The sequence below is a fragment of the Herpailurus yagouaroundi genome, unplaced genomic scaffold, assembly GCF_014898765.1.
Source record: "Herpailurus yagouaroundi ecotype Mexico unplaced genomic scaffold, PumYag 159, whole genome shotgun sequence".
Classification (NCBI taxonomy): domain Eukaryota; kingdom Metazoa; phylum Chordata; class Mammalia; order Carnivora; family Felidae; genus Herpailurus; species Herpailurus yagouaroundi.
Window position 1 is genome coordinate 26,584,230 of NW_024412400.1, and position 19,472 is coordinate 26,603,701.

General features: G+C 43.3%; 1 protein-coding gene across 3 annotated transcripts in view; it reads left to right on the forward strand.

Moving 5' to 3' along the window:
* LOC121033657 (collagen alpha-4(VI) chain-like) overlaps window positions 1-19,129 on the forward strand; it is a 124,533-nt gene extending 105,404 nt beyond the window's left edge. The window contains exons 33-37 of one of the 3 annotated variants that reach the window (XM_040480162.1): window positions 6,386-6,476; window positions 7,942-8,625; window positions 10,563-10,659; window positions 11,144-11,355; window positions 18,456-19,129. In XM_040480162.1, coding sequence (XP_040336096.1) covers window positions 6,386-6,476; window positions 7,942-8,625; window positions 10,563-10,659; window positions 11,144-11,306 — 1,035 coding nt within the window. In that variant the 3' untranslated portion in view covers window positions 11,307-11,355; window positions 18,456-19,129. The remainder of the gene's footprint in view (window positions 1-6,385; window positions 6,477-7,941; window positions 8,626-10,562; window positions 10,660-11,143; window positions 11,356-18,455) is intronic. The other 2 variants (XM_040480163.1, XM_040480164.1) reach the window with 2 other exon arrangements.
* The last annotated feature ends 343 nt before the right edge of the window (window positions 19,130-19,472 follow it).

Consider the following 19,472-nt stretch of genomic DNA (forward strand, 5'->3'; position numbering starts at 1 on the left):
TAGTTTCCCCTTCTTGTTCCCCAAGTCCTTGCCTCAACTGGAAGCCAGATGGTTTCCAGCTCTCCCTCCTTAGGGTCAAGTTAGCTCCCCATCTGTCCAAAGCAAATCCTCCTTCCCAGCCCTTGGTTCCTTCTCTTCTACTCCCATCGTTCCAAGCCAAGAGCCTCCCCCAGCTTAGTTCTAGAAACATTGTCCCATGACCCTGGCAGCTTAGTACAGCAGCTGAAACTTGAATCAAACCCTGTGGATCTCTCCAGCTCAGGGCTCATGGATACTTCTTTAACATTGGGGCTAGGGTTTGAAGGTTGTCTGGATCCTTTGAAAAAAATATCTGTCTGTGAAACAAAAGAGGACATTAATACAAATCCATGTGCCATGTCTTCTCTCCTCCATACACTCCTGTCTTTTGTACACAACTAATCCCAACAGACCACAGCCGGGCATTCAGGAGGCTGGTTGAGAGAATCACCAAAGGTGTCAATTTAAACCACTGTAAAGCTTCGCCCACCAAGCATATCACTTAGTGTTTAAGGTACTCTATATTTGAAATTTCCTACTCTGGTGCTGATGGGAGTTTGTAGTAAGGATCATAGAGCCAATTTTCTCCTCTCTTTCTACTGGATTCCCTCCTATACTGTTTCTCTGCTTAAGCTTTCCCAGGAATTGTCTCATTCACCTTATCAATGACAAGGACCATGCTGGCAAGTCCAGATTCAAAGTAATTAATTTTTCATTGATAACAACTACATACAGATGATCTGTACTGAATCATATTTCCCTGTGGACTTGCATTGGATTTTGTGTACTTATTCCCACAATTTTATTTTAAGAACAGGAAAAATTTTAAGCGTGACCATAAAATTATTCTCCCTAAGAAAAGTTTTTAAAAAGATGTAAGTTTGTAACTATTCCAATTCAGTTGAATTTGGTAATTTTCCAATAAGCGTACAAGAGATGGAATAGTTATATCTTCTGAGTTGCTCAGAGTTGAAAAGGTAACACAGTGTCCTGAACATGAGGCAAATACAGAAGACTGTAACTGAAGACCAGGCTGTATTGAAACAGAAAGAAATCCCATGGCATCCATTCAGATCCTAAACTCTGTTGCTGAGGAATCAGAGGCCAGAGGCTTGTCCAAGGTCACACAGCCAACTATAGCAGACGACCCTTCCCATGGGTCAAACTTGGGGAGATGTTTGAATTTCTTTGAAGTTTTTCATAGTATCTTAAAATTCCACATAAATCCTGCATTTTGTAATACACTTCACCGAGGTTTCCTGTGGTTTAAAAATAATATACACTAACTTAGCATTTCCCCACAACTCTGCATAAAATTGATACTCCTAGGATGATTTTGGACCTCTCACAGCTTCTGGAACACTGCTATGGGTCCTGCTTTCAGAAGCATTTCACATTGTCTCTTGTGGATTCCAGTAAAGCCATCAATGTGTCATATCTGTGCCTACGCTCTTCTCTTTAATTCCTGATGATTTGTTTGGTTTGGTCAGTATTCAGATCTGATGACCATTTGGAGTAAATCAGAATGTCGAATTTTGGCAACGCTGCACTTTTCCTTCATGTCAGCTTCCTCCATCTGTCAGGGGAGGGGCTTCCAGGGTTTCACATGTGCTGTGTAGCTGCACATTGGAGGTGGGTGTTCTCTAATCTCTGGGGAGTGGGAACACTGGGGAGAATTCTATAGGCAACCACTGTCTACTCTGGGCCTTCATACATGGTGTTCCTCCACACTGTAATACTTTCGCCTGCTTCTTTGCTAAGTAAGTATCCTACTCATTCTCCCCAAAGTGCTAGATGTTGCTATCTGCATCAGGCTCCCTCTATCCCTTGCTCTTGAAATGAACATTCCTAAAACATATCAATAGATCTCTTTCTTGAAAATTGTTTTTCTCTCCTTCTTGTTAGGTTGTAAGCTCTTTGAAGGTGTGATTATGTCAGTTTTGTATCGCCACATGGCTTGTTAAGGCTTTTATGTAGTAGCTGTTTCATTGATCTTGGTTAATGTGAATTTCTAATTCAGCAAAAGGTATAACCATGTGAGGAAGAAGAGAAGATGCATTTTGCCTTTCTTCTCAAGAGTCTTAGTAAAGTTTCCATGGTTTTTTTTTTTGTGTGTTACATTAGCACGAACAAAAGTCCAACTCTTTATATTTCTTTCTCCACATGGGATTTTCTTTCAAGTAAGCTCACTCTGAGAGATAAAGTTTGGGATACGTTGCAGTCCCAAACAAAAAGAGTGAAGAGCTCTATAAGGAGTACACGTTACAGAAAATTATTTTCGAAAGTAACATGATGTTAGCCCTAGACCTTAGGCCCTTGATTCCAGAGCAGGGTCCAGAGCCTGCTTGGTCCTGGCCACAGGGATGAAGGAGGAGGAGATTCTCCTCAGTGGGCCACTGTCCTTCATGGTTTGGCAGAGAGCAGACAATGGAAGGATATGACTAACCTAACAACCACCTCACATCTGAAGAGAAATAATCTGAAAGTATTCCTAATTTTATCACGAGTTAGAAGTCCTGGAAATAATCTGCATCTGTCAGAGAAGATTAATTGTGGAACCATTCATGCCCAAGTCTCAGTGGCTTATCATAGTAAAGTAATATTTATGCCACCCTTTGGCATAATGCAATTCCTTTGATGTGCATTGGAGGACAGGAGCGTTTTGTGCTATGGACCCATTTCAGCACCTGGGCTCCTGTGAATGTCCCCACCATACCCAAGGTCCTCAGAACCTTTTTCTGGACCATCTACATTTGACTGGCAGATGTGCATGCACTAGAAATGGCATCCATCTGCTTGCTAGACATTGGCTAGACCCTAGTCGTGGTCCAATTAGTTACGAGGAAAGGTGGGGAGGAGTTAAGATGGCAGAGCAGCATGAAGACCCTGAGCTTTTCTCATCCCTGAAATGCAGTTAGATCATCACCAAACCATTTTGAACACCTGTGAAATTGATCTGAGGATTAACACAACAATCTGCATAACTTGAGCCATAGAACTTGGCAGGTACATGGTGTGGAGAGGTGAATTGGGAGAGAAAAGCCACAGAGGGTAGGGAGCTGTTTTTGTAGACAGAGAGGACAGAGAGAGAAAGAGAAAGGGGGAGAGTGTGGCACGTTGGGATCGTGCAAGAAAAACACTCCCCCCAAAAGTAACTGGAGAGAGAGAAAGAATGAAAACACTTGCAGGTGACTAAACAAGAAATCTGTTCCCCAAAATCATTGATGGAGAGAAAGAGAGAGTTTCAATAGTACCAGTATATAAACAGTGAAGAGCAGCGCCTGAAGGTTTGAAGCTCAGTGCCTGGTAGTGTTTGGTTGAGGAAGCAGGGCAAATCCCCAGGAGCAGGCAGTGGGGCCTGAGGGGCCCGTGTGCCACAAGAGGAAAAGTGGTTCTCCTGGTTGGAGTGCATTTGGTAGAGACCATACAGCCTCCTCACAGGCAAAGGTCCCAATGGACCCCAGAGAGCAGCCACGTTTGCTGGTATTGGGACAAAGATGCGAGAGTACAATGAAACCTGGCACTGGCTGTGTGTTATGATTTGCCATAATCTCTGAATCTCTGCCACTGTGCAATTGCATGAGCACTTTCTGGGGCAAGGTGGCACTCGGCCATTGAGACCCTCCCCCAGAGAGTTGGTGTGGGTCCAAGCTTCAGGGGTTTCTGAAGTGTGGGGTTTTGAAACATAACCCCATCTGAGATAGGGGAGGGATGCTTCACAGCGGGTCCATGGGAGTGTGAAGTTCCGGCACCAGAGGCTAGGGAGCTGGGTGAAGCCATTTTCACATCTACTGTACGCCCATGTGTGCATGCACATGAACCCACCTCAGTAAGCTAAGCAGTGCCTCCTAGTGGAGAATGGAGACATTACACCAAACCCCACCCAACTGAGCCCCCCAGGCACATCCCCCAGAAGACCAGCACAAATCCCTCTACCTGCTTAGTGTATGGATTATAGAGTGGTTCATAGTTTCAGTTCTAGGGGAAACTGGATGTAACTACATTTGAATTTCATTCTGTTTACTGGTTTGTTTATTCAGTTTCTTTCCTTCTGTTTTTGCTTAAATTGTTTTCTTTCTCTTTCTTGGATACAGAAAGAACAAATTATTTTTTGTTTGATTTATTTTATTTTCAATTTTAAAAAATTTATTCTATTTTATTTTCTTTATTTTACTACATATATAGTTTTTTAATTTTTAAAAATTTCCTTTATTTTTCTTTCTCTTTCCTTTCCCTTTTTTCTCTATCAAGCTTCTTTCAACCAGCAGGCTGAAACATACCTAGAATCTAGCTTTCTTAATTGATATTTTTGTTTTGTTTCTGATTTTTTTATTTAATTTTTTTGGTTAATTTTTTCTTCCTCCAAAATGACAAGATGAAGGCATTCACCCCAAGAGAAAGAACAGGAAGAAGTGATGGCCAGAGATTTAATCAACACAGATATAAGTAGAATTTCTGAACTAGAATTTAAATCCAGGATTATAAGAATACTAGCTGGGGTTGAAAACAGCATAGAAGACACCAGAGAATCCCTTTCTGCAAAGATAAAAGAAAGAAATTCTAGTCAGGCCAAAATTAAAAAGGCTATAACTGAGATACAACCTTGAATAGATGCCCTGATGGCAGGGATGGACAAAGCAAAGTGCAAATCAGCATATGGAAGATAAGATTATGGAGAACGATGAAGCAGGAAAAAAAGAGGGAAAGAAAGGGAAAAAAATCACAACACAAGATTTAGAGAACTCAGTGACTCATTAGAAAGGAATAACATCTGAATCATAGGAAAGAGCCCAAATGTCCATTGACTGATGAATGGGTAAAGAAGATGTGGTGTGTGTATACACAAACACACACACACACACACACACACACACACACACACACACACACAATGGAATATTATTCTGCAACCAAAAAGAATGAAATCTTGGGGCGCCTGGGTGGCGCAGTTGGTTAAGCGTCCGACTTCAGCCAGGTCACGATCTCATGGTCCGTGAGTTCGAGCCCCGCTTCAGGCTCTGGGCTGATGGCTCAGAGCCTGGAGCCCGTTTCTGATTCTGTGTCTCCCTCTCTCTCTGCCCCTCCCCCGTTCATGCTCTGTCTCTCTCTGTCCCAAAAATAAATAAACGTTGAAAAAAAATTAAATAAAAAAAAAAGAATGAAATCTTGCCATTTGCAACAATGTGCATAGAACTAGAGAGTATTATGCTAACTAAGCAAAATAAGTCAGAGAAAGACAAATATGATATGATTTCACTCATATATAGAATTTAAGAAACAAAACAGATGATCACAGGGGAAGGGAAGCAAATATAAGATAAAAACAGAGAGGGAGACAAACCATAAGAAACTCTTCAATACAGAGAATAAACAGGGTTGCTGGAGGAGAGATGGGTAGGGAATGGGCTAAACGGGTGATGGGCAGTAAGGAGGGTGCTTGTTGGGATGAGCACTGGGTGTTATATGTAAGTGATGAATCACTAAATTCTATTCCTGAAATCATTATTATACTATATGTTAACTAACTTCAATTTAAATTCAAAAAAATTTTTTAATTAAAAAAATTTTTTTTAAATAGCTACAAGGTAGGGTGGGAAATGTAGTCTAGTTGTGGCCTTAAGAAGAAGAGGGAATGGTTTGTTAATAACCAGCTGTCACATAGACTTTGCTGGATGATTTATTATTATTATTATTATTATTATTATCATTATCACTATTTTGATTTATTAATACTTTGCTTTTAAGATTTGATATCAGTTATTAAATTAGTCATAATTGGAAAGGTTGAAGGAAAGAGATAAACATATTTGCCTTCCCCCAAAGCCTTCCCTGAGTGCTCCTCACTCTTGGCTTCTGGCTTGGGCATGTACCAGCCCTAAACACCAGGAATATGCTAGAAAGGCCTCCCTTATGGTATCTACCTCTTTGTATTTTAATGCTGTATTACCTATATGGCCACCACCACCATGAAGGGTGTGCCTGTTCGTGTTTGTAACTCCCACCACACTGCATCTTGCATATTGTGGGCAGCTCCAGATGTATGGAATTTATAAATGACCGAACCTTCAACTCCCTGATCTTCATTCCAACACGACATGACATTGACTGAGTTTTACACACATTGGGAGTCTGAAGAGCTGCACGTACCCACAGCAATGATAGTCTCATATCCAGTTTAGAACTGGAGAACTAAATGGCAATAAATGACTGTAATAGATAATACCAAATTCTAATTATGTATATAATTATACATGTTCTCTAAAAATATCATATTAATGTCCTTCTCATCGGAATTGGGAAAAGCATGAACAGCATGGCTGGAAATTTAACTCAGCTAATGATAACCTTGTGTATGTGTTTGGATTAGGTGGATGGATCCAACAGATTTCATGTGTTCGTGTGGGAGACCGAGAGTCCACAGGATGTGGAGCACATGGCCCGCTGCACTCTGTGTTATGGTAAGCCCAGATAGTATTTCTGATAGGACTGATGTTTTTAGAATGGGATGAATTAACTGGTGGCCACAGGCCAGGTCTGCTCTGCAGATGTGTATTTGCTTGATATGTGCAGAGTCTTAGAATCTGGGAATCACTTTTTCTTAGGAATCATCTTGAGAATCACACACACACCGCATTCCCTTGTGGCCACAGTCAGCCCAAACCGAGTTGTGCCTGACCTCTGTTGATGGGGCAGGCATCTGTGAGTGCCCCATAGTCCCTCTCATCCCTATTGTCTTATCCCTAATCTGCTCTTACCTGTGCTGGCAGGCTCCTGTAGATGGCTGGGCTTGTGTTCCTTACTTAGTGACCCCTTAGTGTATAAGGCAGACCTCTGAAGCTAGACACAAGGGTCCGGGGTTCTAGGAGAACACGGGTGACTGAGTTGGTTCAGCTTCTGACTCTTGATTTTGGCTCAGGTCATGATCTCACGGTTGTGAGATGGAGCCCCGCTTAGGGTTTTCTCTCCCCCTCGTCCTCTGCCCCTCCTCCCTCTCTAAAAAATACTTAAATTAAATTAAATTAAAAGAGTCCTGGGCTCTAAGTCTGGAACTTCCATTGACCACTGGTGGGATATTGGCAAGCCATCCAGTGTCTCTGGGTCTCCAGGTTTCATCACTGTACCTGCACCCCATGTTAATCTGTGCCAGAGAGAAATTTGTACTAAAGCCTATGCATGCCCAAGTGTGAAGGGCTCTCATCCACACCCATAGTATCTGGGGCCAGAGTGAGGTGAAATTGAAAGGAGATTTAATTTTTCCCTCTACTTGATCCACACTTAGACCAAACACTGCCATGGGACATTTGGCTCTGAGAACTCGGTCGAGTCAAATACAGTAACCGCCATTTGTAGAATATGTTACAGTTGATGAGCTGCTTTCACACCCATCAAATCGTTTGACACATGGCCTCTGGGGGCCTCAGTTCCTTCTCCTGTAGAAGCTTAAACCTAGCTGGTATTTATTGAGCTTGAACTCTTACATACACCAGGCATTGTTCTGAGCACTTACATCTATTAACTCTTTTTTTTTTTTAATTTAAACTTCACAAACAACCTCATAAGGTAGGTACTGTTATTATTATCATTATCTCCATCTGACAAATAAGGAAAACAGGCAGGAAGAAGGCTGGATAATTCATCCAAGTAAGAGAGCCAGGACTGAACCAGGCAGGTGTCTGTGAACCTAGAGATTAGAATGCTGTGGCCTAGTGGTTAAAAAAACTTCTAAGTGTGGGATCAGATCTTCTGAATCCTTTCTTCTGAAAAATGGGCACGTTTACTTACAGGGCCCATCAGCTTGCCTTGTTAACACAATGCTGGTAGAGCTCAGCAGCAACTATTCTTACCAAGAGGCTGGAAATGTGTTTGCATGGAAAAGAAAGGGATGCCTGGTAACCCCAGCCTCTCTTGGCGCTTCCTCCCCAGACAAGTGCAGACCAGCCCCAGAGTGCACGGCGAGCGTGCCGGGACCCCTGGCAGTAGACATGGACGTGGCATTCGTGGTGGACAGCTCCTATGGCGTTGGGGCTGACGTGTACCGTGCCGCCCTGAGTCTAGTGGACGCCATGCTCGGCGATCTGGAGGTGGCCGCACAGCCGAGCACGTCCCCCCATGGGTCGCGCGTGGCCCTGGTGATGCACACAACTCCAGGCTTCTGGCCAGGTGCGGGGCAACCCCCTGTGCTGGAGGGCTTCCACCTCACCTCCTACGGCCACCGGCTGCAGATGCAGAGGCACCTCCGCGAGGCCGCCGGTGGCCCTCTACGGGGAGCTCCCGCCCTGGGCCACGCCCTGGAATGGACTCTGAAGAAGGTGCTCCTGGCAGCCCCTCTGCCCAGGCGGGTGCAGGTCCTCTTCCCCATCGTGGCCAGCGAGACCAGCGCCTGGGACCGGGAGAAGCTAAGGACTCTGTCCCTGGAGGCCAAGTGCAAGGGCATCACTGTGTTTGTGCTGGCCTTGGGCCCCGGTGTAGGGGCCCACGAGCTGGCGGAGCTGACTGACGTGGCCAGCCTCCCCTCTGAGCAGCACCTGCTGCGCCTGGAGGGCGTCTCAGGCCCAGAAGTAGCCTATGCCCAGGGGTTCACCCGGGCCTTCCTGAACCTCCTAAAAAGTAAGCACTGGGGACGCTCTGGGTGGGGTGGGGAGAGGAACTTACCAGAGCCTGGCATCTGGGAGAGCAGGCACCCATTGCACCCTTCACCTTGCTGAGGCGTGCCTCAAAACCCTGAGCTATCATTGCCCTGACACTGTGCCAAGCCTGGTGCTGGCTTGGTGGCTCACTTGGTGGCCGAGAGGCCTCAGGTTTCTGCTTAACCTTTTGATTTTCTCATTTACCCAAATGAGGATCACAGTCTCTTCCTTATTTGTGAAGCCTACATTCAAATATGGGTGTGGAGGGGCTTTGAAAGCCCAGTGTTGTACAAATTTAAGGCATAGTTATTGTTATTCTGTATCCAGGAATAGAGTCTAGAATCCAGTGGCATATATAACAGTGCTTCTTGAATTTTAACGTGCACATCTGTCTCCCAGGGATCATGTTAAAATGTAGATTCTGACTCAGTCGGTCTCGGTTGAGGCCTGACATTCTGCATTTTTAATAAGCTCACAGCGATGCTAGTGCTGCCGGTCCATGGACCACACCTTGGATAATAAGAGCAAAGGACATTTATTTTCAGAGGTCTTCAGAGACTTTCCAGGAACTGGGGACACAGGACGGATGTCCCGGGTCTTCCACCTCAGGCTGGGTGGATGAAGCCAGCAGGGAAGATGAAGGGGCACTGTGCCAGTGGGTCCTGGCCCAGATTCTTGCCCGCCTCCTGTCCTAGTATCCCTACCTCCAGTCAGAACTAGTTGAACCAAATTCATAGACAGCCGGTTCCTGTGTCCCTAGCACGATAATGCAGAGCGTTAGGGTTGGGTGTGGGTATTATCACGATCACCTTTCCAGGAGCTTCTGTTGGGCTTTGTCTACCAACGTGCAGTCTAAGACACCTCATGTGCAGGGTGCCTCCTTGTGACCCATCAGGCCTTCTTGCTCTCCTTACAGGGCGACGTTCGCTTCTGCATTTATAAGGGGGTATGACATCCCACTGGGGCCTTGAGGGATGCCTGCCCCTTCATCACTGAAGGAATAAAGGGAAGCTAATGGACATCTTAGAAGTACTGACAGCATTTGTGCCTCTTGGATTCTAGAAGTACAAAGATCAGTGAATTGGTGCTAGTCCTGGCTTTACCACAAGTGAGCTGTGTGACCCTAGAAAGTCAGCGAAACACTCTGAATTTCAGATTCCTTATCTTCGTAGGAGGTACAGGAGAGAATTATAATAGATGGCTGGTGGCTTAGTGACTCTGAGGGAGAAGCAGGCGGAGGGAATCACTTTTCTAGTCTGTTCCAATTTCATTTTGTTTTTGTATGTTTTATTTTGTTAGGTTTAATTTTATATTTTGGTATATTCTTTTATGTTCGATTTTATTTTATATTATTTATGGGATAGAATGAATTTTATGGGTTTTTTTTGTTTTTCTTTGCTTGTATTTTAGTATTTATTTTATGCTTTATTTGAATTTATTTTATATATATAGTTTTTTCATTTTGTGTCAGGGACTTTTGGGATTTTGTTTTGTTAGATTTTATTTTTATTTTTGATGCTTTTTACTTTGTTTTACTGCATATTTGATTTTATTTTGTCTTTAAAATTTTATGTCTTAATGGACAACATTTTGTTTTTATGCTTTATTTTACTATATGCTTCTGTTATTTTTTTAAAAAAATTTTTTTAAGTGTTTATTTATTTTTGAGAGAGACTGAGACAGAATGCGAGTGGGTTAGGGACAGAGAGAGAGGGAGACACAGAATCCAAAGCTGGCTCCAGGCTCCGAGCTGTCAGCACAGAGCCAGACGCGGGGCTTGAACTCCCGAGCTGTGAGATCATGACCTGAGCTGAAGTCGAACGAGCTACCCAGGCGCCCCAATGCTTATGTTATTTTTAAGTTTTATGTTATTTTATGCTTGATTTGACTTGACTTAATTTTTTATTTTCTTTGTAGGTGGAGCAAACCAGTACCCATCTCCAGAGCTCATTAGAAAATGCAGGGGCCTGAACCGAGGGGACACTCTGCTGCAGTCATTTAGGTCTCCCAGGAGGTAGGCTGAAGGCAGAGCTGAGGTTGTGTCACATCTCTGTCCCTTGCAGGAGACTCTGTCCCTAAAGAAAGGTCACAGGCAATGCCAGTCCTTGACCTGTCCCAAACCACAGGGGCAAGGATGCTCCTGTGTTTGACAACTACGAAATGTTTTGGGTTTTCTTATTTTTTAATGTTAAGAGTAATATAGGGAAAATATAAAAAATTTAAAGGGCCCATCAGTATATAAAAGCAAAAAATAACACAGTCTCATTCTACTACACCCTGCCAGCCCCTCATACCATGTCTCAGAGGCAAAATTAATAATGCTAAACATATTATTTTGATATTTGTCCAAACCTGAGAACATAGCTAATTGGATACCGAAGTCATCAGGAAATGCTCAAAACCTACAGTTTATTGAGCCTGCCAGTGTCAACTGGGAACTGAACCTTCCAGTTCCTGCGGTTCAGTTTTGCAGTTTGAGATGGATTGTCTCTGTGTAGGTTGCCCAAGGGCCAGGTTGGCATATCTGGCTTTGCTGACGATTTGGAAGCACTTGAAATGACAGACTTTTTCCGAGAGAATAGAAAAGCCACAGTGAAATCTATAACTCAGCAAGAAGCACTAGAAAATTATAAGAATATACATGATGCTGAAGGAAATTAACAAGAAATGCCTGCAAAACAGAAACGAACCGGGATAAAAAGAAATTCAGGTACTGCCTATGGTAACAACCAAACTACTCTTTGTTCCTTTGGTTGTTTTTATTTTTTATTTTTTATTTTTTTTTTTAATTTTTTTTTCAACGTTTATTTATTTTTGGGACAGAGAGAGACAGAGCATGAACGGGGGAGGGGCAGAGAGAGAGGGAGACACAGAATCGGAAACAGGCTCCAGGCTCCGAGCCATCAGCCCAGAGCCTGACGCGGGGCTCGAACTCACGGACCGCGAGATGGTGACCTGGCTGAAATCGGACGCTTAACCGACTGCGCCACCCAGGCGCCCCAGTTGTTTTTATTTTTAATTCCTGTGCACTGTGTTCACATGCAAATTTTGGCTTTTAATACACTTTTTCCTTTCAAATGCGCAAATTCATGTACGCAACCAAAGAAATTAATTGAAGAAAACATATGAAAGCTAACTTTCCTCTGACTGTAAAGGTGGAGCTGAACAGCAGTTTTTTCAGGGAGTATTATCAGACAGACCCTATGAAGTGTTTACTTCATTGCCAGAAGCAATGATCTATTGCAGAAGTGGTGAACATCCTCCTGACCTTGAAGGAAAGTAGAAGGTTCCTTCCTCTATGAGTGGCTACATATAAACTGACCAAGTTTAAGGAACATTTTGGATCCATCTAAAACAATAGAAAAATAGCATCAGTTTTGAGTACAGCAGATAGTAATGCAAATGCCATGATTCCACGGAATCAGCAAGGTAAGCAAAACAGTGAATACATTGGAAAGAGATATGGGGTGGGGTGGGACTCTGAAGTTTTGAAAAGGTAGGGACAAGATAGCCGAAAGAGGTTTCTAGTGAGTGGTGGGGTCAGCCCTACTTAGGTTAAATGAAAGATAATGGTCTAGAAGTTTTGAATGTGCCCAGATGGCTTACCATCTGGGGCTACTAGGTAGGTGGCCATGGGAAAATTATTTCATCCTTCTGTGGCTCAGTTTTCTGATCTGTAAAATGGGGATTATGTGAATCTTTACTTCATAGGATTATTTGAAGAATGAAACTTGATAATGCATGTGTTTGCCACAGAGAGGGATACAAGTTAGCTATTAAGATATCAATGGTATGTCCTACCTCTTGGATTCTAACGCAAACACATGTCCAAAGGGAAATAACAAAACCAGACAGATCTAGGAATTGGGACTCCTGGCATAGACAGCAACATTTCACCTCCTTAGGCTGAACATTAAGCATAGAAGAACTTACCTTGTCAGTTATTATATTTTCAGTATATAATATCCTCAGGTAATCTTACTAAAGCAATGATTTTAAGTCTTGGCTGTACACCAGAACCACTTTGGAATCCAAACACTGTCAATGCCTAGACCTCAGCCCAGACCAATGCAGTCACGGTCTCTGGGTGTGGAACTTACCCACTTAGCAAACTGAGCAAACAAGTGTGTCCACTGAGCAAACAAGTGTGACAACTGCTCTAAGGCTCCGTATCCCTCACGTTCAAAGTGAAAGAGATGGAGGAGAGCTTACTGGTTATCGAATCCGATCCCGTTCGCAGCCAAACACTGAGGCCGGAAGTCCCCCCAAATTTCCCACCCCTCTGTAACGTGGCTCTGGTCAGTTCCTCTCCTGATGCATTCCAAGGGCACCCTAAACCTTCACCACCTCCCCAAGCTCCTTCTGCCACGTCCCTTCCTCTAGCAGATGCCCTTATTTTATTTTTATGATTTTTTTTTGCTTTGAAAAGAAATAAAGGTGGCCAGGGACAACTTCCTGTGACATCCCGTATGCCTGGCCGCACACCTTCTCCTCCAGCCGTCCACTCAGAGAAGACAGCAAGCCCTTGTCTTCAAGCATGTTCCAAACTGTCGAGAAAGACCAAAGGGCTCTTTCAAGCCCCACTGACTTGGGTTCCTTGGGGACTGTTAACCACTAGCCTCCTCTTCAAACCTCATCCTCTCTTAGCTTCAGATATAGCATTCTTATCTTGGTATTCCACTCCCGACTGGTCTATCCTGTAGGCTCCTCCCCCCCGGGTCCATCCTCACAGCGGGGGTCTAGGTTTTATGGAACCTGATGTTTACACAACACCTACATTTAAGCCTCTCTTTAAGAAAACAAAATTATAACAATTCAGTACAAAGAGTATTTCTTTAGAAGAGGATTATGCAGGTGAAGGGCCCAGAAGCTTAGGCTTAGTTAATTTCATGGTGAACCCGCAATACTCTCCCCCAGGGGCTGCGGTCAGCCCCCTGAGCACTCTGCACACATGCTCTGGGGCGAGCTTTCCTGCCATGACTTCGGCTCTCCCCTGTGTGCTCCAAATCCGTATCTTCTACCTTCACTCTCTTGAGCTGCAGACCAGTGTATTCACCTACCCTCCACATTGCACCACGGCACATGCCCTCAGTCATCTCAAACAAATTCAGTTAAATGAGCTGGATTTGTCTTTCCCATTCATTCCTTCTCCTCCTCTGTTCCTTTACTGGAATGCACCACCATCAGCCCAGGAATGGAAAGTCAAAACCCAAACATCACGCTTCTCATTCTCTCCTCACCTCCCACCTCCAGCTGGTGACCAGATCTTGGTGTGACTTCCTCCTTGGCATCTCCGAGGTCCATCTCTCTTTCCTGCATCTTCCTCCCCACAGCTTGGCTTTCACTTCAAGTGTAACTGTGGAGTTCTCCATCTGGTCTCATTTCTTCCAATTTGGCTTGCTTCCACTTGCAGTTTGAGCACCAAGTTCATTTTCTGATGTTCCTGCACATGTGGCCATGCCGTTTCTCTTCTTCTGTATTTCCCCATCGTTTAGTAAACAATGTTTCCGTGCCGGGGTAAGGGACACATGCCTCTGTGATCACACCCCTGCTGTGGTCCTCCGGGGCCTCATTGGCTGCCACTCCCCTGCAGATGCCTTTTGCACTATTTGCCCCTGATGCCCTGTTATTTATCCCGAGCCGCCATGGAGGTGCTCACTCTCACCTGCCCTTCTCTACAGTGTCCACCTATACCACATCTACTCACCTTTGACTATGCAGTTCAAGTTTCACCTCTACTTAGAGTCTATTCTGGCCCAGGGAGATATTAAATTTTCATAGTCTCCTTTGTGTCCCTGCATCTTCAGTTAAATTCTGCCACAACACCGGCAACCACTTATTGCACCTACTTGTGAAGAATTAAATGAGTATCCTCTCTTTTCACAGAACAAGGCTGCTCTTGGTATATTTTCAATGTCAGTGTATTCTCCAAAGCACACAGGTCTATTTTTTGTGTGTTTTTTTCCCCCTGCAGATAGGACTGCATGATAAGATATATAGGAGACAGACCCATACCTGTCCAACAAACTTCTTTCTCTCCCCCTTTTTTCCCCTTCATTCTTGGATTTTATGGACCTGTTTGAGTAATGCTGTTGTTGGATCTTTCTAATAAGACAAAAGTTAATACTCATGGTGAAAATAATGTAAATGTAAAATTGGGGGGGCTAGCACTAATTGCTTGGGTAACACTCATTGCCCCCCATGCCATATCCTACTGATAGAATAAAACCGAAGACTCTGAGTGTTAGGTTACAAAGAATACCTCAGAGATAAAGCATCAAAGATTTACTCACTTCTAGGTGCACCGAACAACCACTGGCCAAATTGGCTACTTAAATTTAAATAATTTGGGGGCGCCTGGGTGGCTCAGTTGCTTAAGCAGCCAACTTCAGCTCAGGTCATGATCTCACAGCTCAAAGGCTCGTGTGTTCGAGCCCCATGTTGGGCTTTGTGCTGACAGCTCAGAGCCTGGAGCCTGCTTCAGATTCTGTGTCTCTCTCTTTCTCTGCCCCTCCCCTGCTAGCGCTCTGCCTCTGTCTCAAAAATAAATTAACATTAAACAAAAATTTTAATTTGAAATTAAATAAAACCAAAAAATCACTTTCTTACTTGCAATAGCTACACTTCAAATACTAAGTAGACACTGGGTATTTATGTGCAAAGATAGAACGTTTCCCTTATTGCAGGAAGTTCTGGATGGTGCTGCTCTAGAAGTATAATCTAGAAGAAGCAGCCTCTGTTTGTCTCCCAGACTAAAGGCAAGGGTAGGGTTTTAAAGGCAAAAGCCACAGTGTCACTAAGAGAAGTGAATTATCTTTATTTTTTTCTTCCAAGTTTTTATTTAAATTCCAATTAACATACAGTGTAATATTAGTTTCAGGTGTAGAATTTAATGATTCAACACTAAGGTAGAATACCCGGTATTCATCACAAGTGTCCTCCTTAATACCCGTCACCCATTTAACCCATCCCCTCACCCACCTCCCCTCCAGCAACCCTCAGTGTGTTCTCTGTAGTTAAAAATCTGTTTCTTGGTTTTCCTCTCTTTTTCTTCCTTTTTATGTTTGTTTGTTAAATTCCATATGAGTGAAATCATATGGTATGTCTTTCTCTGACTTATTTCACTTGGCATCATACTCTCTAACTCCATCCATGTCATTGCAAATGGCAAGATTTCATTCTTTTTGATAGCTGAATTATATTCCATTATATATATATATGAATTATATTCCATTATATATATGTATATTGTGTATATACACTCTCTCTCTATATATACACACTATACATATATACACATGTATTTTGTGTATATATGTGTGTGTATATATGTGTGTGTATATATATGTGTATATATATATGTGTATATATATGTGTATATATATGTGTGTGTGTATACACACACACACACACCCCACATCTTTATCCATTCATCAGTCAATGAACATTTGGGTTTTCCATAATTGGGCTACTGTTGATAATGCTGCTGTAAACATTAGGATACATGTACCCCTTCAAATCTGTATTTTGTAGCCTTTGGGTAAATAGTAGTTCAGTTACTGGATCGTAGGGTAGTTCTATTTTTAACTTTTGAGGACCCTCCATACTGTTTTTCAGAGTGGCTGCACCAGTTTGCAAGCCCACCAACAGTACAACAAGGTTCCCATTTCTCAGTATCCTCGCCAATATCTGTTGCTTCCTGTGTTGTTGATTTTAGCCATTCTGACAGGTGTGAGGTGATATCACATTGTAGTTTTTTAAAGTTTGTTTGCTTGTTTTTTTATTTATTTATTTTGAGGGGGGGAGGGGCAGAGAGAGAGGAAAGAGAGAGAATCCCAAGCAGGCTCTGCACTGTGGGGTTTGAACTTGGCCAGCTGTGAGATCACCACCTGAGCTGAAGTCAAGAGTCGGATACTTAACTGAATGAGCCACCCAGTTGCCCCTCGTTGTAGTTTTTTTTAAAGTTTATTTTATTTATTTTGAGAGAGCACACCTGTATGTGAATGGGGGAGGGCCAGAGAGAGAGGGAGAGAGAGAGTGACAGGCAGGCTCTGTGCTGTCAACATGGAGCCCAACGTGGGGTTTGATCTCATGAACTGTGCGATCATGACCTGAGCTGAAATTAAGAGTCAGATGCTTAACTGAGTAAGCCACCCAGGCTCCCCTCTCATTGTAGTTTTGATTTGCATTTCCCTGATGATGAGTGGTGTTGAGCATCTTTTCATGTGTTTTTCATCTGTATGTCTTCTTTAGAAAAATGTCTGTTCATGTCTTTTGCCCAGTTTTTAACTGGAGTGTCTTTTGGGTATTGAGTTTAAAAGTTCTTTGCATAGTTTGGATATTAACGCTTTGTCAGATATGTCATTTGCAAGTATCTTCTCCCATTTCATAGGTTGCCTTTTAGTTTCGTTGATTGTTTCCTTCACTGTGAAGAAGTTTTTTATTTTGATGAAGTCCCAGTAGTTTATTTTTGCTTTATGAATGATTGGTTTAAACAAGTCCTTGGCTTGTTAAATTACAGGGCACCAGCTGATTGCTGAGCCGCAAGTCTGTTTATTGAATCTACAGAGTACAGCCAAAAGTTCGCCACTGGAGTGTTCTCCTGTTGACTCCAACAAGTTTTGGAGAAGCATTTGCTTCTCGTGGACAATTTCCATGATCAAATCTTTACCCTACTAAGAGTATATTTCCTTCCCTTGGGTCCAGCACATCTGATCACTCCTTCAAGAAAACTAGTCTGTGCTGATTATGCCAATGGGAGGTGTCTTCCAAGGAACAGACAATGAATTTTAGCCCCTTGCTTTCTGAAGACATTATCTTCTTTATTTGGTGGTGCTTGGAAGACCCAGGGGAAACCATCTGGAGCATGGTTTATTCTATACTGTATGGTCGAACTCAGACAAGAATATTTTTCTGTGACTTCAAGTGTACCCAAGGAAATTGGTTCTCTCTGGAAGGCACAAGTTACATACGTGGGGAAATTAGCGTCTGATTTAAAATTTAGGGCATCTCAAATCTTTCTCTGTTGTAACTTGTTGATCTCAATACTATTTTATTCTCCAGAAACATCATGTTTTTCTCAGAAGAGATATTTTAACTTCTTGGGCAAGTGTCAGGGTATACTATGTAATAAATAAGCTGCCTTTTTGCTAGGCCATTAGATGGCTGGAGGTTTGGGATTAGGCAAGGGATTGATACGGTTTGAAAAAGAGGGAGAGGGGCGCCTGGGTGGCTCAGTCGGTTAAGCGGCCGACTTCGGCTCGGGTCACGATCTCGCGGTCCGTGAGTTCGAGCCCCACGTCGGGCTCTGTGCTGACTGCTCAGAGCCTGAAGCCTGTTTCGGATTCTGTGTCTCCCTCTCTCTCTGACCCTCCCCCGTTCATGCTCTGTCTCTCTCTGTCTCAAAAATAAACGTTAAAAAAAAAAAAAAAGAAAATGAGGGAGATGAGTATTATAAGCAACTGAGGAGTTTCTTGGTATCAGAAAGCTTTATTCATTCATTCGTTCACTCATTTCTGCATTGTCTAGCGTCCATTCCATATGCCAGGTACTGTGCAAAATGATAGTTACAACTGTATTGCACTTTTCATGTATGTTCTGTGCCACCTTATGAAAACATTGGGATGTGGGTTTTTTTAAATTGCTTTTACGGTTGAAGAAATTGAGGCTCAGAGAGGATAGGCTCAGGCTCACACGGCCAGTTGGGGGTGAGATGAGGATTCGTTCCCAGTCCGTGTCTCCAAACCATCGTGCCTTTGCTGTCAGGCTCATGCAGGAAGTTCAGCTCTCTCTGCATTCGTTTTGCTGCAGGCCCTTGTTCCCTCGAGCCGATGGAAGGCGAGTGACAGAATTACACCCTGAGATGGTACTATGACAAGGAGAAGCAGGCCTGCCAACAGTTCTGACATGGCAGCTGCGGGGGCAACGCGAACCGGTTCCAAACCAAGGAAGAGTGCGAGGCCCGGTGTGTCCCAACACCCCTGTAGGGCCTTGCAGCTGCTTCTGTTTTCAGAGCTGACGAAAATGACATTACCTTTCCTGAGACCGTACCACACAGCTCATAAATTATGTAGCTCACTCTACAATCTCATTGGTCGGATTCCTAACCCCTGAACTTTTTCCTACGAGCGAGGACGTGGGCCAGATGATTTGTCACTTGAGAAGGACTGCATTCTAGTGGTTAAAAGACTAACTAAAAGGTTCCTGCAAGTATGTCAAGGACTTAGAACTGAATGAAAAAGAAACTTGAATTGTACCTACAGTATTACTTAACAAACAATTTTTTTTTTTTTTTGGCTCTGTAGCAAAAGAAAACTCAATGGAAACAGTGAATAAAACCTAATTTGGAAGCGAGTTGCAACTTGAATTCTTGTTGTCACTAAGAGAACATGGAAGTGTTAGTCAAAGCGGGGGTCTGGAAATTTTTAATGTGATATTTAATCCATGCTACTCAGTGTAAAAATAAAGGTATTTTGACTAAGTCACTTGGTGTGAAACTGCGTGTGATACCTGCTCACTGCAATCCGTGTGATATTTTGTGACATAGCAGACGATGGTGAGAAAGCAGTGAGTTTGCCGTGGGACTGAGTCTTCGTCATCTGTTACGACTCTTGTGCATTGAAACGTGGTGACTCAACAATTAAAGCTGATGTTTTCAATGCAAATATGAAATGAAGGGTCTAGGTTCACCCTGGATGAAAAGTTTTTCCATATAAATAGTGAAGAAATTATGATTTGGGGAGCTCTTCCTCTGGCTTCATGGCTCTATCCCCCAGGCCTCTAACTTGGACCCAGCTTCAGGGCAGAAACGGGCACTACATGGAATTC